We start from the raw sequence: 27703 nt of genomic DNA, 5'->3' as shown, positions 1-27703 counted from the left end.
GTTATATGTTCTTCTTTATATTTGCACTGTGGGACTGCCAGAAACGGTATTTCAATGTTCTGTATGTATAACACATGTGGAAACTTTGACAATAAAGTGGACTTTGACTTTGACTTTGATTAGCTATTTATTGTCATTATTCATTCTGTGTAGTTATTTCAAAATAACTAAATGAAATAAGATACTTTATAAACTCAAATGCAACTTTATTAAGAGGGAACGTTTGCACTGTTTTAATCTCAATATGGAGGCACCAATTGGGGCCTGAGTACACAGGTTTGTATGACAATTGTTACCCAGTGAATCTAACTCCCACTAATAGCCGTATGAAATCACTAGAAGGTAATTGGAGGAAAAAAAACCCTCCATAAATAGCATACACGCAGAAACCAACTTCTCTACCCACTTATAACATTATGCTTAGCAGTTTATGGTTGGCTGTAAATCCGAAAATAAACATTTATTATAGACAGGTCGCCGGAATCATTCCTGTGTGCCTCACATGGTTGGCAAGTGACTGGATGTAAAAATCTTTCTTCAGCTTTGATAAAAAGCACTGAATATACATGACAGATAATAAAGCTCGAAGCGGATTGGCTCTGTGGGTTGTACGGGAAGGTATTCTTTGTTTTGATTGGCTTGGTTACATGTCAGTTGCTTTAGGATTTACGCCCCGTTCCGTGATGTGACGCTGTACAGGAACATGGCGCTTTGGAAGGGAGCTGTTTCATGATAGTCAGAGCGATTGATCAATTTTCTTTAGTTATGTTAATTTAAATCACAGCAAGATAAATAAATCAAATATGATAGGCCGTGAAAGGTGATCTCTGCTTGTGTCTCCATGGACAACGAAACACTAGGTTTGGTAGCGTTGTTTGCTGTCGTCAGCTGAAACTGTTAGCATTGAGTTGCTATCTAAAGCTAGTTAGCTGGCTAATGTTAAGTAGCTAACGTTAAATATGCTTGTTTACGTAGCCTACACTGACGTTGAACTGATTATCAATGGTTAAAACACGTTATTTATCATCATATCAGCCATTTATTGTTTAGGACGACGATTCCGATTAGCTAACATTTTGTTAGCTAAGCTAGGAGGATGAAGAGCCGCCATGGATATGTTTTGTTGCTGGTCAGTGGGATTTTCCTGTCTGTGTGTTGGCTGTCTGAAGGTGCCCCTCTTCAGTATCAACATAAATCAGGTGAGACAGCTGACTTTAAGCTGATAGACAGCTGGGTGATTATCTGTTCACTCATTACAACCCCTGTCTATCCAGCTGCTTTGCTAGTAGATGTTTCTGTTAGCTAATATATACTGGCTGTGGTTGCTAATCGGCAGCTAAAAGCTAACAACACACCAGCCTGGTTGCATTTCCTGCTAACAAGTGTAGACTGGCATCAATGTGTTGACTCGTACTAACTGACTATTGTGTGTTTGAATACAGATTTACAAAATAGCAATTGTTTCTGTTTATATGCACTAGGGAATCTTATAATACTTAATAAGATGTCAATGTAACGATTCTGATAAAAGCAAACAGATGAACAGAATGGTTAAACTGTTACCAGGACACAGACGTTATTTATTAACCAAGTGTTGGTGATTTCTGGTTGCAGTTTAACCCACCAACATTATCCTCCAGGTAGCAGTGGTGTGTCTGAGTTAATATGGTACAGTTTATTGTAACTGCAGGTTCAGAAATGTTAATCTGTCTGTGGGGTTGGTCCAGTCATTGACATTTAACCAAGTTTATGGGACAATAGACTGGCCTACCAGCATGGAAACACCGTTTATTGTTGTGAAGTTAACATTTAATAACCCCTATTTCCTTATAGTTTCCTCATCACAGGTTGTGTCACATGTGTGATGATCACTTAATTATTTTAGGATGGATCAAAGTGCATTCAAAGAAGGAAATAATTTACTATACTGTCATATGACAGTGTGATAAAGCTATTTCTATGTTGATAAAGAGACTGATATTCAGGATAGGGAAAGACCCAGCAATTGACAGTATGAAAACAATCTCGCCCGGGGTGTAATTCCATGTAGAACCGCCCCTGGGTGAGGGTGAAAAGCACAAGTTTCACTTTCCTTTTTTATTTCAATTCCAACATTTTTAATGAAGAATATATGTCACACTGTTGTCCACGTTCATAAAGCATAAAACAACACCATCAGAGAGCATGGTGCAAAGTAGATGCGCTTTCAGTAGTCCGCTTTAAAGCGAACTGTAGTTTCACAGCAGACGCACATTAATAACGTCCTCCTTAACCCTGTGACATTTCACGCAAAAGTCAAGGAATAGACGATAGGAGCTGATTTTTTGACAATTCGACCATACCCAATCATTTGTTGCAACCCCAATCTAATGGATGCCATACATTAACTTCAAGACAAGGAAATGGTTTCAGGGTTTCACACAGAGGCTCAGTCAACCTGCTTCCTCGAGTATGTTTTGAGGGTCGGTAATGTGTACCTGTAATACATTCCGGTCTTATCAACACCAGTCAATCATTAGCAACAGTGTTGTTTGACTATAATACTGCAGCATACAGGAAAGTTATGTTATGAGCATGCCTTTTTATGCTTTTATTACACAGCAACCTGCTCTTTGCCCAGCTTCCTCCACCTTATGTTTCTTTTTATGTAGATGTGGTACAGTAATTAAACATATTAAAGTTTTAATAATGAATGATTTCTAGGTAAGATCACACACATAATTACTATAACGGGAAAGTCACACACAAAGTCTTCAAGTGTGCGGCCTTTGTTTACACACATCAAACATGGGTAAACCTAGGTATGCTTTAAAGTGTCAATGTTTTATCTGTAGTAACAGCCCGGTGATGCTGGCCTGTTAGTCAAGGTGGACATTGGCCCTTAACTTCCACTACGTTGCTGAGTGAATGAGTGTTTTCTAAACCAGACTGTAGAAGATGTGGCTTTAGTAACAGGTGCAATGGTGGCCATGGATGGACATTTTAAGTAATTTTCATATTGGAGTACTCGCTACCTTGGAAAATAGGCTTCAAAAAGAACACTGCAAATGGTTTACCATCAAACTAGTTGTTATATGATACACAAGTAAAATGTATCATCGATTCATTGTACAGTCATTTAATTATATTGTCTTATTACTTTGACACACTACTCTTTTGCCTGGTTGCCATTTACCTGTAAGGCTAAATTGAATCGTGTATGACTGAAAACATTGGATTTTATAGTTGCTGCGCTTATCTTGTATCTTTTAAGAAAAGGATTACTCTGTAGATAATCAAATACTGACATCCAAATAGAGTACTCGTGAACTCTAAGCATACTATTTAAAAGTCTTTTAAAGGGTTGTTTCTTTATTAACAGGAAGATATTGCTAATTTCTCATTGAAAATCACAGAACACAATGATGCTAATTGGATCCGTACAAGGTGCCTCAGCCATTGGTATTTGCTCTTCTATTGAACGATGAGTTTAAGTGCTTCCCATTGTAGCCACTACACAAATCTTAGCAGAATTCAAACATAACCGCCGGGCAATCCATCCCTCCTCTTGTACAAAACAGAAAGCAGAGATATCTACATTTGTGCACACTGGTGGGTGAAATCTGCAAAAATGGGTCAGCTCCTCCTCTGCGTGAATCCCTGCCTACTGAAATATTCAGTGGAACTGAAATAAGACCTGGCAGCTCCCTGCCGTATTTGTCCCAAAAACCAGTTGAGTCATTTTGTGGAGCCTGCCAAGTCATAATATGAACTCATGACTCAGATGAGGCCTACCCGAGTAGAACGGATCACATGTAGAGCTGCCGTGATCCAGCTCCTGTTCTTTCTATCTGAGTGCAGCTTCAGCCTCTCCAGGAGTCCTGCACCGCCTGGAACCCCGCAGCTCGGCTGAAACAGACGGGGGCTGTTTGAATAAAAAAAGCTGCATGCAATTACAGCCACGCGTTTTTCACAGGATTGTTGTGAAGTTGAGCTTTATTAAAGCCAATTGGAATTCCCTCTGAACGCCTGCTCCTGCCAACGACAGATTCTCATTTTGTAAGCTATGATTGAAGATGGAGGAAATGTGTTGTGAAAAATGGGCAAATTAGATATTGTGGATCAGACTGGAACAGGGCTATTATATTTTGGGTTATCATTAGCTCGCTATTGGATTCACGATGATGGAAATTCTTGCCAGTATAAAATGATGAAACAAATGCTTCTTACATCAGGTCCGTCCCATTGACCGGATCAGACTTCATGTTATCACGCGTGTAGTTTTGGAAAATAACTTAGGCTTGAATTGGCTATGTGGCATAGTGCAATACCCCTGCCAGTGGTTTCCCTCTGTGTGGGGTGGTGGTACCCACCTTGGTGTGGTGGTGTGGGGAGTTGGCAGTTCAGCAATGCATTCAGTAAATATTGCTTCTGCCTGGCACTCCAACTGAGATGTTGATGACTGTACTAGAAAGCATTTACATCACTTAGGGTGAGCCCATCCAGAAGGGTGTGTAGGACACTACAATGTGTTTCCCTTTGTTCACCTATGATGACATTGCTTCTTCCCTTGTGTTGATTCCTCTAGATTTCTCAGTGCATATTTTTTCCTCTTGTATTGCTTTGGGTGTGTCAGTTTCTGTTGTGTACAATACTGTGTAGTCTGTGGTTTAGAATGATGCATGTTAAGCAGACTCAGTCTATTAGGTTGGGCTGCGTCAGCTCTGCTCTCCTCCTCTGCCTCCCACTTACAACTACAACGCAATGGGATTGAGTATAACCTTCAGCAGCCCACTTAATGCTTTAAAAGGCCTACTCTAGATGATAAATAACAAGGTGAGAAACACTGAAACACTTGTAAGCACACATTTCCATTTAGAGCTACATCTACGTGAGAGTGTGTCCTGACGATGGACCCATTTAATTCCCCTTCTCATCAATATTTCACCGCAGACACTGTCTCCCTATTGCCATCATGAGCACAGAGGAAGTAATCCTTTGGAAGCATGCATTATTTAGAAATAGGTGTTTTTAGGTATGTAATCCATTTATATTAAAGGGAAGTTTTTCCTTTTCTTAAAAGTTACCGTTGGTGTCTTTGAAAGATTAAGAGATTAGATTGAGCAATCATGTGTATTTCTGTAGGTAATGACTCGGTGTACTGTGGTGGACATGCCATGAATCTCAATTATGTCTGACCATTTGGATCATATCTAATGTACCCCAGGGAGATAAAGGGATTGCTGCTGGTCTCATCTGCCCTCTGATGGGCCGTTGCTGTCTGTCTGCACAACTGTTTCGTCAGACCAGGCCTCCAGACCTCTTAGAGGCAGACACGACTTGATGCCATATTACTGCTCTGGATCTGCTCAGGACCTCTGGTATCAATGTAAAGGTTTTGTTGATATTTCCACTTTGTCACCTTTAACAATGGAGTTTGGCCATGTGGATAAATCTAAAAACATTGCTACTTGGAAACAAATAGCTCCAATTCTTTTTCTCTTACTATAATAGCAACGTTGGAAGCAAGAAAAATGGCTAATGGTGCGATCTTTTGCTGCACAATTGTCCGAAAATGGAGCTGGGTATGAAATCACACCCAAGCTGATGGGATTCCAGTTCAAAAAGTCTAAAAAACAGGTTCCATCATCGTTAGCTGTGTTGATAATGACGCTGTACCACACACTAAAGCTTTAGGTCCACAGACTAAAGTTGGACAGCATTGCATGTACGGCAGATCCAATTATGCCTAAATAAAACAAAAGCGCCTCTTAACAATTTATTACTCTCAGCTATCATACTTTATTGATGCGAGGAGCAGCCATTTTTGAGGTCGAGGTTGCTGGGGTTTTCCTGACTTCTCAAGTCGGATAACCGTCTTCAGGGGGGCAAACTCTGGATTCATGACTTCCCAGTACAAATACACCCCCGCTTGTTTGCAAACAAGAAATATCATTTCATAATGAGTGTTATCCCAAGGTCTTTGCTAATGTCCTACTCGCCAGGTTTTGTAATGGGCATAATAATAGTTTAGATGGTCTCACATTTCGTTGACGCTCTTCTTTTTGCATCAGCATTCGTTTAAAATAGATTTATCAAAAGGGGGTAGGCCATGACAACAGCAGCCTAATTCCCGAGCTGCTGCACTCAGAGCATTGTTTAGTTCAGCATTTAAGGCTTGTGAAATCCTCTAACAACCTAAATTTAAAGATTAATGATGACACACGTATCGTAGGATAAGCTATCCAGAGAGATTTGGGTATGACAGAAAATGTGTCGCAGGAGCAGATTTTGTTCAAGCCATCATTTAAAGAAGCGATGTTTGCACCTTCGATACTATATATCTTGAAAACATTTTTTAGATTGATCACATCTTGAAAGAGGTTTACGTATTTTTAAAAGAAAGTCAAAATGGTTATAGACATATTGGTGTTAGTTTGACCAGGCTGACTATTACAATGATTTCAAGTAGTCTGTTGTTTTCTCCTATGTGTGTGGATGAGAAACCAACTAGAAGTAGGTTTGTAGTCTGGATTCTATTCAGCCCTTGCCTTCGTCTGTCAGGAATTATTCGTTCAGCAGAAGGAGTCGCAGTAGGTGTTAATTCTCTCTCTAGCAGACGGGATGTACCTGACAAGCTACGGCTGGTGGGAGACTGAATAAATACAGGAGGGAGAATGGGACCCAACTTCACTATTCTTTCAGTAAACACTTGTGTAGTTGACTGATGTAATATACATTGATTTAAATTCAATATGTAAAATTACAAATATGTCTAAAAACACCCCGACAGCATCCAACACAGGGTCTTGCTGACACAGAGGAAATGATTGACTTGAATGTCTTCTGATTGTTCCTCGCATACATCAGTGAGTACAACAGTCAAAAGTGACCAGCATGCAAATGAGCAGTCAGAAATGAGCAGTGACATTTTGGACAAGAAAAGACGAGGGGGACATGTGGTGAAAGAACATGGTGACAGGCTCACACTCACGGCTTTACTCGTGTCGTACATACACATGCTAATCTCTGTGGGCTTCCAATCCACAATCCACATGTTTTTAAGACAAGGCAATTAGCAAGGAGGGCTGTAACCAACATTTGTTTTTATCTCCAATTAATCTGCTGATTATTTTCTACATTACATTTATTGTTTCTTGTATCTGTGTGTTTTTTAAGTGCCAGTGAGGATGAACATTTCCGTTGTAGTTTCTCTATGTCTTTGGTTTTTATTTAAAATAGCTTGTTTTGTCAGTCCAATACATTATTCAGTTAAATATGATAGAAGTAGAGAAAAGCAGAACATTTTCTTTTATTTTGAGAGGATGTCAAAACATTTTCTACTGTGTGAACATATTAAAAGTGTATTGAAGGATGAATTGATTTGAGTAATTGTTTTATTAACAACACTAATCAATCATTTATCTTTTCGTTTTTTTATGATAGAACTGAAGTTCATTTGATATGTCAGACCTTCAGTCCAGGCTAAAATCTGGTTTCGCTGCCCACTTCAGCCCACCTATTATTTCCTGTTATAGCACAATATCTATATTTATCACATGAATACATAACAGGAGCTGGAATAAATCTGGCCAACTGTAATAAATGTTCTTCTGAACAACGATTTTAGTTATACTAAATTGGAAATCTCAGCCCCTGCAATAGAGAGGCTGAGCCGTGTGAATGTTCGTCAGCATCAGTGTGGGAAGAGCGAGCAGCAGAGAAACACTGTGGGGAGGGGGGGGGGGGGGTCACACAGCTGCTGTCAGCCCTGACACTCGAACTGCTGGGCCAGCAGCATCCTCACCAGGACGGACTTAACACCTGCTGTCACCACTGCTGCACCATCAGCTGCTTATCAGCCAGTGGAAACCCCCACAACTGTCTGTGTGAATGGCTGATGAGGAGTGGAGGTCGGGTGGTGACAAGTGTCATGTCCTGTTAGCAGAATTGTAAACCTGAGAGAAAACCATTGTTTTGACTCTTTGTATTACATGTTGTGCACAGTGTTTCACCGCAGTGCTACTTGGAGAGAGCTTACAATCAAACAGAGCAGTTTGCTGTAGGAGAATTTGGAAAACACCCTGGTTTAGTTTGAAAAAACAACAACCTATGTTTATGCATGTTACAAACATTTAAGTGGCCAAATTGTATCCTCTTCTATAGTTATTTCTGATCACGGCTATGAATGTGAATAATTATAATAATGATACACTTTTCCTTTCAGATGGAAACACAGGGGACACGTTGTCCGTGTCTCTCTACCTGTCCCTGGTGGTGTCCCTGACGGCGCTCGTGGCCTTGGTGGTGTTGCTAGTGAACTGTGTGACCTGCTGCAAGGAGAGGGAGATCAACTTCAAGGTGAGAGTCCTGGCGGGCAGGTAGCGAGACACACACGCACACTGCTCCCATTCGGGCCACACCTCATGAATACATGGAGCGGATTGGGGGGGTTGTAGTGGACAGTTGTAGTTTCATGACAAGCATGATTTTACACACTCTTGTTTCCTGTTGACGTAGGAGTTTGAGGACCACTTTGACGATGAGATCGACTTCACTCCGCCGGCAGAGGACACTCCTTCTATGCAGTCCCCAGCTGAGGTGTACACCCTCGCTGTGTCCCCTGTGGCCCTGCCTGGGCCCCCACACCTCCAACCTCCTGTCAGCATCACAGGTCAGACACGTACTCGTTTTATACTTGGCGTGATGTTGCATAAAGTCATAGCTACAAACATACACACATATTGTACAAATGACACATTGAATATGTTTCAGAATGCCTGTTGTTTCCTGTCTTTGCCTTTTGATGTCCTGAATTTACTCTAAATTAACAGACCCTTTTAATACTAAATATTCAGGAAAAATGTATGGAATGGTTTTTCTTACCTCTTATCGTCATTGTCTTTCATAGTACATACTCTGACATGCTGTATGGATTAAACAATTCATTTGTATAGTTTTTATTAACATTGATCTGTCGGTTAACAGATGGATCCGGGGGCGTCCAGGTAGCACGTCACAATCTGAGTTACATCCAAGAGATCGGCAATGGCTGGTTTGGCCAGGTAAGACTAGGTTTCTGTCATGTACATGTAGATGCATTAAAGCTATATGGCTCTTTCTTTTTCTTTCTGTATGTTCTTTAGCCTAAAGTTTCATCATGTATTAATACCAGGTCCTTCTGAGTGAAATCTACACGGATCCAGGTGGAGCCAGAGTGGTGGTGAAGGAGTTAAAAGCTAATGCAAGTGCCAAGGAGCAAAATGATTTCCTGCAGCAGGGGGATCCATACAGGTAAACGCATTCATTCAGACTAAGCACTTCATACGGTTCTTATCAGGCGATCTAAAGTTACAGTAGTGGCGTTGATAAATTGTAGTTTTTATAGTTTCTTTAATAACACTTTTTAAAAATGAGCCTTTGAAAGGAAATGCATACGTACATGTGCACAAATGTCTATATCACTGTAATGTAAGCAGCACCCTCTAACTTCCCGCGTAGACATTGCATCAGACATAATCTCCTCTTAAATCAGATATTATTTTAAGGTATTAACGGTGACGCTAGTGAAGCCCTAATTAACATCAGTAGTAACGTGCTTTGTGTTGTTTTGTCTCTGTAGAGTGCTGCAGCACCCAAACATCCTCCAATGCCTGGGACAGTGTGTTGAGGCCATTCCCTTCCTGCTTGTCTTTGAATACTGTGAAATGGTGAGTGACCAAACGATCTGCTGAACCATTTTTCTTGAATCTTGAATTGTAACAAGAATGGATATTACGTTGACTGTAGATCCGCAATTTTCAAACTTACTTTCTAATATTGGCGAATAGGTCTTCCTCAATTTAACCTAGTGTTGTGTCACAGTGTCCAAGTATTGAGAGTTGCTTTATTTACGGCTTGCTTAATCTTCCGCCAAAAGGTTTGTTAATAGAGAAATGTGAGAACGATTTCGTGTCAGTCTGTAAAGCTCCCTAATTCCCAGGGCAAGACCCCTTATTAAATACTGTTCCACAAGCATGCATAGCTGACCTGCCCTGTTGACCATGCGGATTGAAAGCTTACTGTCTCAATCCTAAATTAGCTGCTCTGTTCATCACAACATATTGAAGAGAGTCCTGTCCATGGCAGCTGATTTATCCACTGTTTCCCCTTCACCTATTCCGGGTGCGCATGCAGGAAGCTCCCAAGCCCTCCCTCACTACCTCCTTCGACCTAAAGTTGCATGGCTAGCGTAAGCCTGCGACCTCTCACATTCCCAACTCACCCAGTAAAGCAACAGGCTCGATTTACGCTCCTCTGGTGTCGACTTCACCAGTTGCTGTGTTTGTGCATTTTTAAGGGTAGCGTCTTGTTGCCTGTTGGAGACCGTTGAGTTAGGACTGAAGTAAAAAAGCTGTTCCTAAAGAAACCGGTGTGGTGCCCAGTGACCAATGTAAGGAGCCAAAAACGTAGACCTAAAAATGTACACGCCCTTGGTGTCCGTCTTGATTTATCTCAGCAAGACAAACTTCTACGATGAGAAGTACAGTAGCTTTTTGCACTTTCACTTTTTATGTTATTAATTCGAATTAATAATATTCAAAAGCTTCAAAACTACCTTAGAATGGAGTCAACATCTATTTAACTGTAATAGTGTATGCATGCTGCTTTCAGGGTTTTGATTATAAGCCAATTTAATTTGCTTTTGTTTGAATGTGTTTTCTTCTAATTGTTAGTATCTGTACTAACTGAGTAGACAAGAAAAGAGAGATGCAACTGGTGATTATGTTCATAGTTTTTACACATGTATTAATCATAATTACATCGTATCAAATGACAATGTGAAAGGTGTCACTGGTTTTGATGGACCTACAGACAAGTGTGCTTAAAGAGCTCAGACTCCTGCAAAAATATTAATAAACAAAGGTTAATATTAGCTTTTCAGAGCTCTCATCTTATTATCCAGTGCACAACTTTACCGTTTTATTTACTTAAATTCCCAAACGGAGCTAATGAAGGCTGAATACTGGACATGCATTTGGCAGGTCTCCAGAAACACCACTCTAAACGTCGCTCGTAGCGGCTGCATGTTTATGAAGCAACTGTTAACAACTTGTTTCCGCAGCCCCCACGTCGGCGAAGCACAGACCGGGATTAAACACTTATGTGTCAACAATCACTCACTCTGCTCACTATCTTAACTTTACATCTCTATGTGAGTGTCCTGTTGAATTAGATGACCCTTGTCCCACCCTGCCAGTCATAAATCATCTTTGGTGTGTATCTCTCTGGGTGCAGCAGTGTGTTTGTGAGTGTATGACACCCAGGTGTGTCTGGGTGGCACAAGTCCACCCACTGACTGCTCGATGACAGGATACAGGATGTCCTTTTTTTGGTAACAGTTAATGAGTCTGTACAACCTGAGCCTTCACAGTTTGTTTTAGAGGGAAACATCACGTCGTGCTAGAGGATTCACATTTTCATTCTATGCATTGGTTGCGTTTGTGTAAATGTGCATCGAGCAAAAACATTATTCGCGCTGCTTGGATTTTGATTCAATTTTTTAGTATGCATGCAGGAAAAAAAAGGAAACTAATTTCCGCCCCCACCCTGCCTTCCATTTGTCCCGCATGGTAATGTTTTTGGCTCATCTTCCCGGACATTACATAACTTTGTGGGGCCGGGGTATTGTCCAGCTGCCCAGTCCTGGCCGCTGTCCTGGCATTGTGGTCTTTCCCAGCCAGCTCTAGTGACGTCTCCGGCAAGAGATGGAAATTAGTCAAGGTGAATGACTTATCACAACTGAGTGCGAGTCATTATGGAAGATGGCGTGGGAAGTCCTCGTTTGTTGAGGGTGATAATTTGTGAGGGGAGCACAACTGACTGATGTCTATGCCCGTTATCCCTCGTTGGATAAAGAGATTTGAGGATTTGATCCAAGTGGGATATTGTCTTACACAAAACATGTTTTCTTTCTTTAAATACATAACTTACATGTTCCATACTTGCCCATAAAAACTCTCATATAATACTTAACTGCTGAAACAGTGTTAAAATGTCGCTTTGATCTTTAATGTCAAGCCAAAGACGATTCAGCCGTGTCCTCCTACTACTTCAGTCAATGTCAATCATCCGCGGGATGCCAAAACAAGAAATGTGACACCGCAGCTGCGCAGTGGACAAAATGAATCCCAAAAAGCCAATATACTGTGTCGTTCCCCCGGACAGGCCGGTGATTGATTGGTGTTTTTTCTGTCCCATATCACCCGTGCCGGGTAACCCTGACTCGAAGCATTTTAGTCATGAAAATACATCAAGCAACTGGTGCAGGGGCCACAGAATGCCACATACCACAGCGTGAGTGACAACTTCTAATGCATGGATGTCCTGCCTGGTGACTGGCCAGGATGTTAGTCAGACCCCTTCTCTGGTTCAGGGTCTCGGAAATAAGCCAGCTGACTTCTGGCTTTCCATAGTTGTTGATCTCCTCCATTTATTACCGTCATTAAAGCAACAATCCTCACAGTGAAGGAAGCAATCTGTCATGGCATTTATTAAGTTGTGCACTACTGACCAGGCTCTGCCTCTAGGCGTATTTAGCATTATAATTTACCTTGTGGGCAACGTTTCCTATATGTGGTCGGTGTCCTTTCTTTAATTTCCGAAGGCTGTTATGCTCTATTGATTGCATATGATCCTTTATATAACTAACAAAGACACTCTTTACCTTGGTGGATATGAAAACCATTGTAAATATAACGCATTGCTTTAGTCTGGATTTCACATTAGCCTACACTCAATGGACAGATTGTTTTTTAACTTACAAAAGTTAACAGTAATCTGAATGTGGCTAGCTTCAAGTATCCTCGAGTGGCTTAGTATTTAATCCGCTTGACTTTAAAAAAAAAATGTTTTACATAACTCGATCATGAGATGGCTGAGCCAGAAATGAATCTGTGCGTTAGGAACTTAGTACGTACTTCTTTATTTAAGGCCTAATTGTTTTTGCCTTTCAAAGTTAATGTTGTTTTTTTAACAGCACTAAACCGTCCCTCTGAAACCCAGACCTAATCACCTGCCGCGGAGGCTTCACCAAAAAATGACGGCCGGCGGGTATCACTTACCATACATTGAATATAGCTCTTCTGTGAAGACAGCTTCTCGAACCTGTTTTCCTGCGTATGCGTGGGGGTAAATGTGGTCGACTCAAACTATGTTGCTTGCGTAAGACGACCGATATAAGCTGCTTGAAGTGAGATAGCCCAAGGAAAAGTAAAGCCTTTGTAAACACACGGACACAAACGCTCAGTAACTGCATGTGATTAAATAAAAAACGCCTCGTATACAGTGGGGAATCTGGTGCGCGTACAGTATGTTCTTAATAACTTATTCCTCAGGGAAGCTCGGTGTTCCGACTAATCAGGAGTCTCCTTCACTCCACCACTGGTGAACAGGATCTCAGAAGCGTGCAAAACTTGGAGGGCCCTTTGCGTTCACATTTAGGACGTCAGTCAACTTTATTCTGTTTTTTAAAATCAATTTGTTTCCCGACCATTACACAGTCTGTTACACGTTGGGGAATGATAACTACAGTACCTGCCCTGTGAACCTGCACAGGGCTTGATGTAATTCAAATGTACAGCCCCTCAGGACTCAGTCTGACCACAGAGAGATCTTTGAGCCTGCGATCTGAAAAGGGCTGCAACTGACAATTTTCATCTACTAGATTATGTTCTGGATTGATCATTTGATATATTAAATTAATAGTGAAAAATGTCCATAACAGTTTCTCAAAGTGATGACCTTGTATTTCATGTTATGTCTGTTTAAGATCATTTAAAACGGGGGGGGGGGGCGGGGTTGAATTAAGTTGAAGTACCTTGACCTGCTTCCCTCAGGGGACACCTTGTTGTTTTATCTCCTCCACCCCGGCTCCGAAACCTGACCGGACACAAGCACAGTATTTTTCACTGACCTGAACTGAACTCTTTTATTTATAAATCTCTGTGACACAACACCGGTGTCCACTAAACTGGTTAGCCTTATTTGGTGCTCTCACATATCCTGCAGTGAGAAGTCCTGAGGAGACAGGAGCAGGAGAGTCTGCTACCCCCGTGTGGAGGTTTCTGCCAATGCATTCAACCAGCCCATTTCCCCCTGTTCTTCCGGATTTATCGAATGTTTATGTTGGATTTTGTTGAGCTAATTTAGCCGTCTGTTTGTGTGTTTGCAGGGGGATTTGCGGGGCTTTCTGTCTCAGCAGGATTGGATGTTCAGAAACGCTGAGTTGCTGCAGCTGCAGAGGATGGCCTGCGAAATCGCTGCGGGTGTCACTCACCTTCACAAACACAACTTCCTGCACAGGTAGCACTTCATAATTGCAACACTTTGGCTAACTCACAGGTTTTAGACCCGCTAAGCTAAGCATTGTGTTTGTCTGTCAAGCAAGTAATACTCACTCTCTGTGATTGTTTTAGATATTAAGATTACACCTTTTACTCACAGATATTATTATGTATTTGTCACTGAGCCAACATGTTGTGTTTTATTTGATTCATTCAGAATTTCTCATAATTAAATGGGTATTACTTAATTAAGACCTCATTAAATGAACAATCTTAGGAATTTTTTTGTCTTTTATTAGACCGCCCGTGTCAAGTGAGAATTTTTGTAATTAAGAGTTGTAAGGGTTAAAACGTTTCTGAAATTTCAAATTAAACAATTTCAACATTGATACGAAGTGTTAGGACGGAATAACGCTCAAATGTATGGTAAGTGATTCATAGTAATTACTGTCTGTGTTATGTCACTTGACACAAAGCTCATAAAGTAGGACTATAAAAACTTAAGTCAACTGTTGGTTTTACATATGACCTTCTTACTGCTTACTGCCCAACCAGTGTCAGGAGTAACGGTGTTCTCCAAAAAAGGTGTGTACAGCACACAGGGGGCTGCATTTCATTTTCATTTTTACCCCAACGCGTACTTGATGTCTGGCTACTAGCAGCCAGCAAGGGTACAGGGTTTGCTGGGAACGTGGAGCTTGGGGGTAACATACGATGCTCCGCTCATCAGCTCTATTTTGTATGCTCAGAATAAGCTCAGTGGGTTCCAATTACACAGCTCCCATGCATTGCCACAGTGTCAGCTGTCCGCTGCCAGAAGGATATGATGATTCTGCTCTTTGCATGTAAAAGGATAGCCTCATATTGGGCGTTGTGTTTTAATCCTTGTTACAACCTGGGGGGGGGGGGTTTTAAAAGCTTCCTTTCCATGTGGACAGATTTTATTTGCAATCGTAAAAATATTTCAGTGGCACTTTTATTCAAAAATGTTCTAAAACAAAAAAAGAAGCAGCTTGAGTTTGATTAGTGCTGCTCCATGCTGGCTTAACTGAGCGAGAGCTGATTGATGATGCAGACACAAAACCCTCGGGGCGAGTGCTGCGGGGGCTGATATCCAAAGCTGAAACCTCAGCTCTGCGATGTAGAGGTGAGAACAGGGCCGCAAAACATCTGAATATATTCTCCTTCCAATACTGGGGGGCGACAGTTTCCAAAGGCATCGTTGAGTGATTGCTTTACGTAACTTTTGTACAAGTGCTGCCAAGATTTCCTATTAGAGTTTAGTTCATCTGTAGTAGCCGTGTTTGTGCGGATTCAGAGGGTTGAAAAAGTCTTGATCTGCTTTATTTTAGAGTGAAAAAGTCCTATCAATGTTGTGAGAAGAAAATGGTCAGCTTCCTATTTTTTTTAAGACAAAATATCCAATAGATGTATCACTATTATTGTATTTAAAAATATATAAAGTTTTCCTTTTTGCCCTCTTGACTGCAGTTCAAACTAGTCACTGCTTGCAAAATGACCCACAACTTGTGTCTAATGGTTTAGAAGATATCCCTGCCAAGGAACATTTGAATTCATAAGAGGTCGGACCTGTTTCCTTACTGTATGTCAGGCCCTCAGCCAACAGAGAGGGACAGGGAGGCTAAGAGTTTAAAATAAATCTCCATTTATCTCACAGGGGGTTTCAGTTGGCCTGATATCACTGTGCTCCTTACACACAACACTACTGCTGTCAGCAATGTTTGTCATTGTCGGTAAAAGGGACTTTTCGGCCCTTGCCCTTTCATTCAGTGGGAATTAACCACCATTATGCTTCCTTAACGTGCAGAGAGACACTCAGAGCTTCTCACGCCCTCTCCTGGCAGCTCCACAAAACCATCCTGTGTTTCCTTCGAGAAACTGTATCCCGCTTCTCTATGCACGAGTCAGGAATAGCCCCCGTTTGAGTGTTGTTGCAAGGTGAACACTACACGCAAATGACAGCTAAAGAATTTTATACACTTGCCAAGGTCATTTGTGATCCTTGGCAGACTCCTTTGCCCTTGATTCCTATGAGGTCGTCTTAGGACGTCTGGGCTTTTTACTAGGATATGGAGTCAGGGGACGGCAAAAGCAAAAACGTTTTGACCACCAGCACATTCTACCAGTCTTATATATACAAGGATCTTAAATATTGTATACTTTAATGAGTTTCCCCACCCTGTTGCAAACTTGAAGTCAATTATTTTAAAGGACACTGAGCTTGATGATGTGTTTTATTCCCCACAATCTGTCTATTCATGTTGAAACCAACCCTATTCCCAAGGGGTGGTTCAGAGCCTTTTCAGAATCATTAGCTCTTATTGACTATTTATGTATTGATATTTTCATTGTAACACGTATCAAGATGCAATTATTGACAATGTTTTGTGTGCATAAACACAACTGAACATTTTCATGTCTAGCCTGCGAGATTTGTGAAGTACCAAATCCGTCCAGATGTGTGTCCATGCTTATATTCTCTTTGCTCCCGCAGTGATTTGGCTCTGAGGAACTGCTACCTGACGGGAGATCTTACGGTCAAAGTGGGAGACTATGGAATCGGACCCTACAGATACAAAGTAAGCAATGTAGATCTGACATGCCGTAAGGAGCTGCTGCAATACAACGGGGGCTGGCTACACAAGATACTGTAAACTGGTTTATTCACTAACAACATTAGTTAAATACTCCTCAATGGACATGATGCAATTGAATTTCCTGGGCTAAAACTGAATGAAAACATCTGTGATATCTCTTCTATTATAGCATGGTAACACCCCCCTTCCCCTGTCTGCCTCTAAGGCACAAGCGGCAGAGTGATATATACAGTTAAATCAGCCTGACTGTGTTCATTCCCAGACCCTGGAGTCTTTGTGTAGTTAGAGAGAAACTCACCCTGACTTAGGAGGATCTGTGAGAGAGACCGGGCAACCATGACGGATCAGGCAGTTCAAACGTTTGTCTTGCCTCTGCATCAATCTCGGTTAAAAAAAACCCCACCTGTTCCGCAGCGTGTTTTACTGACGGTCCTTTATTTTTCCTTTTGAGCTTTTATGCTCTTAACTCTTTTTTGTTTATCATTTTAATAGCTTTTCATTCTTATTGTTTCTTAGATAACCTTTTTTGTGAAGCACGTTGTTTTTATAGGGTGCTATACAAATCAAGTGTATTATTATTACTTATGACCTTGAAACATGGTTTTACATCTGTGTAATCTGAATAAGTGTTATCCATTGACTCAAGACTCTGATGTTTTAATATTGAGAAGAACGAATGAAACATAGATAAGGAAAATATCGGTCATAAAAGACTGCATTATATCATTTTTCTTGTCAAATTCATCATAAAAAATCACTTGCTTAATGTCCTTGCAACTGTTAAATTCTATTAAAGGGCATATCAGTGAAAGATAAGTAACTTGAAGCCATGTTTTTCTGTTTAAAAGAGCTTTAATTGACCAAATTCAACCACTTATTCCTCCTTAGGGTGATTAAGAACTGCCCCACTGTGTGCAGCTGATGTCAGGCTATGATCTCAAGTTGCATTGCTGAAGTCTAGCTATTTGTTGTGCAACCAGCTCCAGATGACCTCACGGATAATAAATCATAAGCTGTGCAGGTGTTTGCCATTGGTCAATAGTATGTTTCGGGGAAGCATTCAAATTGTCTTCTCCTGTAACTGGACACGCTGCATATCCCATAAGGCACTTCTGTCCGCTGCATTCCTTAAATAGCGCTGATCCGTCATTTTGGCTGTCTGAATTTAATACGCACAAGATAAGGTCACCCAGTGAGTCTATTTTGGAAAAGAAAGGGAGAGGCCACGTGAGTGAGCTGCGTCAGTGACAGCTCAGAAAACAGCCAGTGTCTGTTGTTGTTTGTTAAAGGGCTGCTGTGTGTTTATCTGCTTTACAAAAGTAGCCCATAATGTGACTGATTATTTTTCACAACAGGAGGATTACATCATCACAGAGGATGATGTGTTTGCACCTCTCCGCTGGTTGGCTCCTGAGCTAGTGGGCGAGCGCCATGGGGGGGTGATTACTATGGAGCAAACCAAGCCCAGCAATGTGTGGTAGGTACCTGACTGACACTAGAGGACGCTTAAAAAAAAACATAAATCATAGTCTCTGAGACCCTGAATCTTATCCAAATGTATTTGAAACCTTCCCTTCCCTTCACTCCCTGAGAGGTTTTATAAATATATTGTAATTGTAGACGTGTGAAGGGTATTTTTAGAATGAGACCACAATAATTAATTACTCTGCAGTACACCTCCGGCTTATTGCTGAGAAATAAAGCTCTAGTATTTGCAGAAAGAGCTCGTAAATCCCAAACAATCTGGATGGTTTCCAGAAGATGGGAAGAAGACACTGACACTGCACCAACTAAGCATCCCCCCCCTACACTGGGAAGTCGTTTTAACCTCTCGCTGACTTTACAACTCATTGCCCAAATTCTCTCAAGTCGTAAATCGCAGAATTACGTAAGGTTGTTTTAGTCACAAGAGCCAGACTCCCCCCCCCCCCACCCCCTACCCCTGTTCCCCAACTCGCTTCTGTTAATGCTGCTTTAGGAATAATGTTTTTATGTAAGTTTGCAGTGTTGTTATTGTAGGTCTGGGTAGCTCACCCTATTAAGTTTTATGGATTGTAACAACTGTGTTGATCTGAATTACCCATAGGGCCTTGGGGGTCACATTGTGGGAGCTTTTTGAGAATGCTGTTCAGCCATACCCACATCTTTCTGACCGGGAGGTTCTCCATCATGTCATCAAGGAGCAACAAGTCAAACTCTTCAAGCCACAGCTGGATCTTCCTTATTCCGACAGATGGTCAGTCTTTGGTTTGGATCAGTTAGAGCAAAATACATACAAAGAGTATAGTTAGATCTTCTTAAATCAGGTTATTTAACTTAAAAAATGTGTCTGTTTTTCCTGGAACTTCAGGCATGAGGTCCTGCAGTTCTGCTGGCTGTCTCCAGACAAGCGAGCCACAGCAGAGGAAGTGCACCGTCTGCTCATCTACCTGCGCATGCAAGGCCAGAAGGACATCGAAGAAGACTTTGAGCAACGCTGGGATGCTCTCAAACCCAACCCTACCGCACGGCAGACCACCAGCCACTCCTCTTACCCAATCTTGGAACAGTTTGCTGATGACGCCCTGCGACAAGAGATCGACGAAATTCTCACCGTCACCGAAACGAGCAAAGGTCTCAGCTTTGAGTATGTCTGGGAGGCAGCCAAGCTCGACCACTACGAAGGGAACCATGGGCGTTCGGGCTTGGACACGACGCTGAATTATCACAGCATGTTCTTCCCCGTTTCCACTGAAGACATCCAGGCCCACTTCCCCGATCCTGCAGCCAGAGCAGCGGCCATAGAAAGTGGGAACACTCCCTCAGGGATTCCTGGCATCGTACCCGTGTTTGATGCACAGAAGCCATCTAATGGAAATGAATATTACATACAACTAGAAGATCAAGGGGAGAGCACTGTCGAGGAAGATGGGAATAGAGACATGGACTTAAGCTCAGGACGGCAAGACTTTGTTGTCCTCCAAGATGTCCGTCTGGATGAGTCAAGTACAGATGCTGATTTCTTCCATCAAAGCATAGACTCCAAGGACTCCTATTTGCCAGACAGCCACATCTGGTCGTCTCTGGAAAATGACAGTCCATACCACACCAACATCTTCACAGACGGGGGGTCCAAGCAGGAAGACTCTCCCTCCTGGAGACAGGGTTTTATGGAGCTTCCAGAGCGCAATGGCAACCCTTTCCATGATGTTGCACCTTTAGTCGTCCAGGAGGTGGATACAGATAAAAGCTATGGGGATTATTTTTTAGGGGATTCTTCAGAAGCCCTTCACCCCACAGATTCTGTGGAAGAGGAGAGGGAGAGTACAGGTGGGAACAGACTTCTCAACACTGAAAAACTAGCTGATAACTTTATGTTTCTCAAAGACCAGCACCTGATGAAGGACAGGTTAAGTCCGCAGGATAATTTTCTCTTCCCAGGCCGAGCCCACGAGCCAGAAGAGCGATTCAAGATGAGATCTTGGGACAACCTCGAGAATTTAGGCAGCTTAATCCCAGCAGACTCTTACTTACAACCTGCAGCAAGTAGCACATCCTCAAGGCAGGAATTTTTAGACTCTTCGAAAACCAGCTTGGGGGAGTTATGTCCCTCGCTGGAAGTAAATGAAAAACTGGTGCCTTTCATTACAGTGGTCACAGAGGATAACACAAGCAACCAGCTGCCAGTGAGTACATGTTCTTCCACCGAAACCCTTGGTCCCCTGCAATCCTCAGTCAGAGGGATAGACTCTGGTTTTGATTCTACCTCAGAGAGGTTAGAGTTTATCATCAGTCAAACTGATGACCACACACCAGTTTCTGAAAGTGCCACTATAGACTCATTGTGCACAGATGCCAAAATCCCCAGCCTTGAAGACGACCAAGGAACCTCAAAGGAGCCCATAGTAAATGAAATGCCTGATGACGTGCAAGTCCAAGCATCGGACAATGGACACCATGAAGACCTCACCAGTAACGATCTGTTGAGTGAGCTCATTGAGGATATAGAGCTGGAAACCACTCTGTCCGACCATGAAGAATCCTTTATGGACACTAACGGGCGTCCTACTGACAGATCTTCCCTGTTGGTCTCTGGGCCGTCTCTGGACCAGATCAGCCAGGACAGTTTACTAGAAGACAGCATGTCCACCACTCTGCCAACTGTGGATAACTCAGCCGAGACACCTGACTCTTTAGACTCTCTTGACATCCACAGGCTCGGGGAACAAGGAGACGAGCTCAGTGCTCAAATAGCCCAACATAAACTCCAGCCACCATACAAAATATCAGACAGCGGGTATGAGACGGAGAACCTGGAGTCCCCTGAGTGGAACTCTCAGCCTAATGTCATAGAACAATCCCCTGTTAAAAATGGCACGAGTGTTGCCAAGGAAGAGGAGGAGACGGAGGAGCTGGCAGCAGCAGGAAATCTGGTCCCCCCAGAAATCATCATCTCTGAAGTAGAGGGGGGGCTGGAGCCTCACAGCGGGGACCCTTGTGAAGACCAGCAACCAGATGATGTAGCCCCTGCTGAGGAGCCAGTTATGGGGAGTAATTACAGAGACTCCGCCTACTTCTCAGACAATGAATCAGAACCGGAGAAGAAGTCTGAAGAAACGGTGGCAGGAGGTTCTAGAGAAGCCACGTGGCTGAGGAACTCTACTGAGGAGGCCAGCAGGGGTCATGGAGGTCCAGCACTCGAGGTCAGCTTGGAGCAAGATGTCCATTCTTTATTTTCTCAGCAGGAAACGTCCCAAGCACAGACTAATGGAGAAACACCTACTCTTCACGGCATATTACCAGACACAAATTCAGAAATCACAGAGCAACACGAGGAGGAGGCGACCAGCAGTCACAATGAAGATGAAAACAAACAGGATTTGTTCAAAGACATCCCGTCTCCTGATCAACCATCAGAAGAAGTAGAATCGTCCCCTCCACTTCCTCCTGTTGCCCCCTCGAAGCCGGTGCAGGAGACCTCAGGTCACGCTAAACTCACCCGGACCTACGCCAGTGACTGTCATAAAATAAAAGAGCCGGACATGGAGGGGCGGTTCCTGGGGAGGCGGGATGACTCGGGTTCAGACGGACAGGAGGACGGCGGGGACGCGGACGAGGAGGACGAGAACAGCGACGACTCTGATGATGACGTCCGTGGATACCAGCTGCACAGCTCCAGTTCAGAAAGCGAGGATGAGACGGTGCACACGGTGCCCGTCATAGTGTCGGACGACAGCAGTGCGAAGAACCTGAAGAGCTTGTTGAAACCCACCACGCTGAACATCGGGGAGGCATCTTCCCCGAGTGCAGAGAACTCCCGGAGAGCGGTGTCGTTCTTCGATGATGTCACGGTCTACCTGTTTGACCAGGTAAAGGAGGATGATGGAGGAGGATTAGTTTTTTAGATCCAAGAGTATTCATATTATTTATTTGAATTATTTTACAAAATAACCTACCCATTGCTACTACAGGCTTTAATACTACACCCCAATTCAAATATGTTTCAAGCTTTGTTGTGGGTTTTTATTTTAAATCACAATCAAATACCAGAGAATTGATTTTGAATCAAATTGTGGGATATATAAGAATTCACCCCTACTATTTTCCCTTTCCACTTTTGTGTAGCATTTCTAATGAAATGAAACTCTTTCTGATGTAGGAGACCCCCACCAAGGAACTGGGTGACCACTCTTCACACAATCAGGCTCCCGAGTTCAGCAGCCCACTGCCCTCCGCCAGCTACCTGAACCGGTTCGCCAACTCTGAAAGCTCCACAGATGAAGAAGGTAAAGTGTGAAGCCTGTAAGATGCACTGAACACTTTCTCTGTGACCACGGGCCCTGACTGATTATAAAACCCCTGCAGGTGGCGGGTTTGAGTGGGATGACGACTTCTCCCTCGCACCTGCCTTCCCGCCCAAGACGGATAAGGACCCCGTGTCAAAGACCATGTCCTCCTCTGCAGCCTCTCGCTTCTCCTCCCCTCCCCCTGCAACAGGGCGGGGGCTGGAGAGCAGCTGGAGCGGCTCCTCAAACTACTCCCGCTTCTCCATCTCTCCGGCCAGCATCGCTAGCTTCTCCCTAACGCATCTCACCGACTCCGACATCGAACAAGGAGGCAAGTAGAGTGCGCAGTTGCACCAAACCAGTATGGGGTTAAAAGGAACAGCTCCCAATTTGGATTTGTTTGCTTTCCTGCCAGGGATTGGATATAAACCCTGACACCACTTTCATTTCTGTATTCTGTTTGGCTCGCAGAATGTTAGCGTAGCATAGGGTGAAAACCCTGATAACATTTTCTGGATATGAATTAAACAGTCCAGCTTTTTACCCCCTTTAAAAAATGGGTAGATATGAAGTGTTAATAATAGACCTGCTGTGGATTTAATTTACATCTCGAAAGAGCTAAGCTTAGCAGCTGTTGGCTGTAGCATCGTTTACCGAACAGACATGAGTGGCATTGATCGATTCTCTTAGCCACAACTCAAATGTGCATGTTTCACAAAATGTCCAACTACTCCTTAAAAAAAGATTCATTTTTTGTACCGTCTTAATCTCATTTAGTGCATTTCTTGGTGCAAAATATTTAGTTTTTGTATTTATATACAGTGGGGCAAAAAAGTATTTAGTCAGCCACCAATTGTGCAAGTTCTCCCATTTAAAAAGATGAGAGAGGCCTGTATTTTTTATCATAGGTATACCTCAACTATGAGAGACAGAATGAGAAAAAAAAATCCAGGAAATCACATTGTAGGATTTTTAAAGAATTATTTTCAAATGATTGTGGAAAATAAGTATTTGGTCAATAACAAAAGTTCATCTCAATACTTTGTTATATACCCTTTGTTGGCAATGACAGAGGTCAAACGTTTTCTGTAAGTCTTCACAAGGTTTTCACACACTGTTGCTGGTATTTTGGCCCATTCCTCCATGCAGATCTCCTCTAAAGCAGTGATGTTTTGGGGCTGTCGCTGGGCAACACGGACTTTCGACTCCCTCCAATGATTTTCTATGGGGTTGAGATCTGGAGACTGGCTAGGCCACTCCAGGACCTTGAAATGCTTCTTACGAAGCCACTCCTTCGTTGCCCTGGCGGTGTGTTTGGGATCATTGTCATGCCCAGCCACGCTTCATCTTCAGTGCCCTTGCTGATGGAAGGAGGTTTTCACTCAAAATCTCACGATACATGGCCCCATTCATTCTTTCCTTTACACGGATCAGTCGTCCTGGTCCCTTTGCAGAAAAACAGCCCCAAAGCATGATGTTTCCACCCCCATGCTTCACAGTAGGTATGGTGTTCTTTGGATGCAACTCTGCATTCTTTCTCCTCCAAACACGACGAGTTGAGTTTTTACCAAAAAGTTCTATTTTGGTTTCATCTGACCATATGACATTCTCCCAATCCTCTTCTGGATCATCCAAATGCCCTCTAGCAAACTTCAGACGGGCCTGGACATGTACTGGCTTAAGCAGGGGGACACGTCTGGAACTGCAGGATTTAAGTCCCTGGCGGTGTAGTGTGTTACTGATGGTAGCCTCTGTTACTTTGGTCCCAGCTCTCTGCAGGTCATTCACTAGGTCCCCCGTGTGGTTGTGGGATTTTTGCTCACCGTTCTTGTGATCATTTTGACCCCACGGGGTGAGATCTTGCGTGGAGCCCCAGATCGAGGGAGATTAGCAGTGGTCTTGTATGTCTTCCATTTTCTAATAATTGCTCCCACAGTTGATTTCTTCACACCAAGCTGCTTACCTATTGGCGATTCAGTTTTCCCAGCCTGGTGCAGGTCTACAATTTTGTCTCTGGTCTCCTTTGACAGCTGTTTGGTCTTGGCCATAGTGGAGTTTGGAGTATGACTGTTTGAGGTTGTGGACAGGTGTCTTTTATACTGATAACGAGTTCAAAAAGGTGCCATTAATACAGGTAACGAGTGGAGGACAGAGGAGCCTCTTAAAGAAGAAGTTACAGGTCTGTGAGAGCCAGAAATCTTGCTTGTTTGTAGGTGACCAAATACTTATTTTACCGAGGAGTTTACCAATAAATTCTTTAAAAATCCTACAATGTGATTTTCTGGATTTTTTTTTCTCATTTTGTCTCTCATAGTTGAGGTATACCTATGATAAAAATTACAGGCCTCTCTCATCTTTTTAAATGGGAGAACTTGCACAATTGGTGGCTGACTAAATACTTTTTTGCCCCACTGTAAATGTATATCCATGCTATCCAAAGACTTATTAACACTAACTACAGGCAACAGATCTGGTTATAATAGTTTGTAGTGATATATTTGAATATTTATCAAATGGTTGAACTTACATTTACATCTCTTCTTCCTCTTTTGACTCTAGGAAGCAGTGAGGATGGAGAAAAGGACTAGTGTGGTATCATCATCATCATCATCACACTAATAAAAACTGAACCCATACTCGCACTTTTTTGGAAAACGGCTGAATAAGGACAAATGAAGCGGTTTGTGGGTCAAACCGCGGATGCTTCTCTCAGGCAGAACTGCTCTTGACAAACATGGAGGCGGCCATGAGAACAATGATTTTCAGCATATTAAGACACACGAGGCCCAGCTCCAGTCTGAGCCACATCACCTCTCCAGCTACATCAGTGTGTGTGATTTCAGTTCAGTGCAATTCCACAAAAAAAAAAAAAACTGTTTCTAAATGTTTGCTTTAAGGACTCATCGAGCACATTCCAAGTGTTTGGCTGCTTCATTTCGTCGTGTGTCGAAAGTGCACTCATTTTCCAGAACTTTTGCATCACCAAAAAAAGACACAACGTTATGCTCTGATTCTACACACTGGGCTGGCAACGTATCACTACAGCCAAATAGGAATAAGCTATTTTGATTTCAGCAGACCCAAAACTGAAGATCCAAGCTTTTTTTCTCTATCATTGTTATATTTTCTCCTTCATGTTGTGCGATTATTTCAGTGGTTGCCTCTTTTGGAAAGAGCTGGATGTTTTTTTCGTAACCTCTCGTCGGGTGTGTTAAGTCACAATCTCCGAGTTGGAGAGAAACTGTGGTGTGTCCTTCTGTAGCAGCTTTGAATACGAAGGATTTGAATTTACCTTAATTAAAATGCTCTCATCTACAGAGCGGACACACTGTATGTTCCTATATCTGTGTTTTGAAGGGAGCATTTACGGCAAGTGGTTTCATATTTTTGAGATGTCTCAGTAAGAGTTGTTGGTGGTATATAAGGATTGTCATATTTATCCTTACAGATGTGATCCCGGACAAGTTATACATTTTCTAATGCTTCATTTTATGCTCTGAAATGTGCAGGAAGTTGCTCGGATGGTTTTGAATACTTGTCACTGGGTCTTATCGCGGTGCCTGTGATGCTGCAAAGACAGCTGCACTCCTCCATTTAATATCACTACAGAAATTCAAATCGCACCTCTCGTGGGATTGTGTAAAAAGTGGGAGATTTTATTTTTAAATGTCAGAATGAAGAAATGTAAATGAGCGGTTTGTAAACAAATGTGCAATGACTTTCGTTGAAATTTGAGTTGATAGGACGACCCGATGAACGTGGTGGCGTTCCTTCAGTAATGTGCAGGGACTTTAAGCTTCACATAAACTCACTACTAGATCAAAAAACCCTGCTCAGCGTCATGAACAGAGTTTTCTGCCTTTTTTTTTTTTTTTACTTGGTGTCAAACTTAATGAACCTACTCAGATATAATCTTCCTCCTTAAGGCCCCCACACCGTCCAGGTGAACTTTTGAGCATTTCGTTCATTGCATTTATCATTTGCAGGCCAATACGTCGTCTCCGGCTGCACAGAGCTGACTGGGCATGTTTGGTTTCTGTAAAGGAGGAAAAATGTTGTGGATCCAGATCTGCTTTCCTTCCAAGGTTTCCGTGTACAGCTATAAAAAGCGTCGAAACTGTAGGTTATACAGTTACCGTGTGGTTCTTCAAACACCCTTACGATTTCGTCACAGATGACCTGATGAACAGCTGTACTTCACCTGTAGTAGAAACTGTCCCCCCACCCCCCCCACCCCTGCCCCATACAGAAGGCACTGTAGGTAATGTTAACCTCTGTTTAAAACCAGCAGCCTGTGCTTCAGTTAAACTTGAACATTTATTTAAGGAAATCTTGTTTTATTTGACTACAGTATACATTTGCTTAATCTTGCACATTTGAGAAATGTAACTTAATGTTGAACTGTACCGATGTATGTAAATGTACTTTTTTTTTTGTCTGTAAATGGGAAATGATGTAACTGAGTCGTAGGTATGAGGTGTCATTTGTAAGTTGATCAGAGGAACATATCACAGTCGTCGGCTAAAAGCAGTTAAATTAAGACACAAAAGGAGATGTGAATTCATTCTGTCCTTTAAACTTGTAGATTTTAAAAAATATTTTTACTTCATATTTATCATGCTTAGTGTAATTGAATGAAATGTTTATAATTACACTGTTTAATATGAAAATAAATGCAAATGAACTTATGATAAGGGTTCGTATATTATTTGATATATTTCTCTAAGTCCTTGTCCTTCATCATTAAAATCAGCTGTTTAATACGAACCTGTGCCTGTCCTTAAATACTGAAAGGTAAAATATAATTAAGTATATTTATGATTTATAAGTACTGTACTTGAAAACAATTTTTATGTACTCGAGGATTCCCATTTTATGCAACTTCTTACTCCAATGTATTCCACTTCTTTCAGTGGATAGCTTTACGTACTTTGCATATTTATATTATTAATAGAAAATATAATACATTAATAATACACATGAAGTATTATGATGGGTTAAGCTACCCAGCAGTGTA

At 42.2% G+C, this 27703-nt stretch overlaps 1 protein-coding gene across 2 annotated transcripts; it reads left to right on the top strand.

Annotated features, from left to right (window-relative positions):
• Nucleotides 1-702: 702 nt before the first annotated feature.
• Nucleotides 703-27380, top strand: lmtk2 (lemur tyrosine kinase 2). 2 transcript variants are annotated; one of them, XM_063904288.1, is made up of 14 exons: nt 703-1199; nt 8207-8340; nt 8500-8653; nt 8968-9044; nt 9155-9273; nt 9602-9689; nt 14192-14322; nt 16819-16903; nt 18277-18398; nt 19008-19157; nt 19272-22269; nt 22560-22686; nt 22766-23017; nt 25246-27380. In XM_063904288.1, the coding sequence occupies exons 1-14, from the start codon at nt 1097-1099 to the stop codon at nt 25272-25274; spliced, it is 4569 nt and encodes a 1522-aa protein (XP_063760358.1). In that variant the 5' UTR covers nt 703-1096; the 3' UTR covers nt 25275-27380. The 2 variants fall into 2 exon arrangements, with proteins under 2 accessions (XP_063760358.1, XP_063760359.1); XM_063904289.1 differs by having other exon boundaries at nt 22766-23021; nt 25250-27380.
• The last annotated feature ends 323 nt before the right edge of the window (nt 27381-27703 follow it).

Source organism: Eleginops maclovinus, chromosome 16 (genome assembly GCF_036324505.1).
Source record: "Eleginops maclovinus isolate JMC-PN-2008 ecotype Puerto Natales chromosome 16, JC_Emac_rtc_rv5, whole genome shotgun sequence".
Taxonomy (NCBI): domain Eukaryota; kingdom Metazoa; phylum Chordata; class Actinopteri; order Perciformes; family Eleginopidae; genus Eleginops; species Eleginops maclovinus.
The sequence above is the reverse complement of the archived record's forward strand: the minus strand, read 5'-3'. Positions and strand labels throughout refer to the sequence as shown.

What these genes read in the sequence shown, in the direction of transcription:
- lmtk2 (XM_063904288.1), top strand. Translation starts at nt 1,097, where the DNA reads ATGAAGAGCCGCCATGGATATGTTTTGTTGCTGGTCAGTGGGATTTTC. An exon ending in GCAATGGCTGGTTTGGCCAG is followed by an intron (nt 9,045 to 9,154) that starts GTAAGACTAGGT and finishes TATTAATACCAG; the next exon opens with GTCCTTCTGAGTGAAATCTA. An exon ending in AAGCTCCACAGATGAAGAAG is followed by an intron (nt 22,687 to 22,765) that starts GTAAAGTGTGAA and finishes AAACCCCTGCAG; the next exon opens with GTGGCGGGTTTGAGTGGGAT.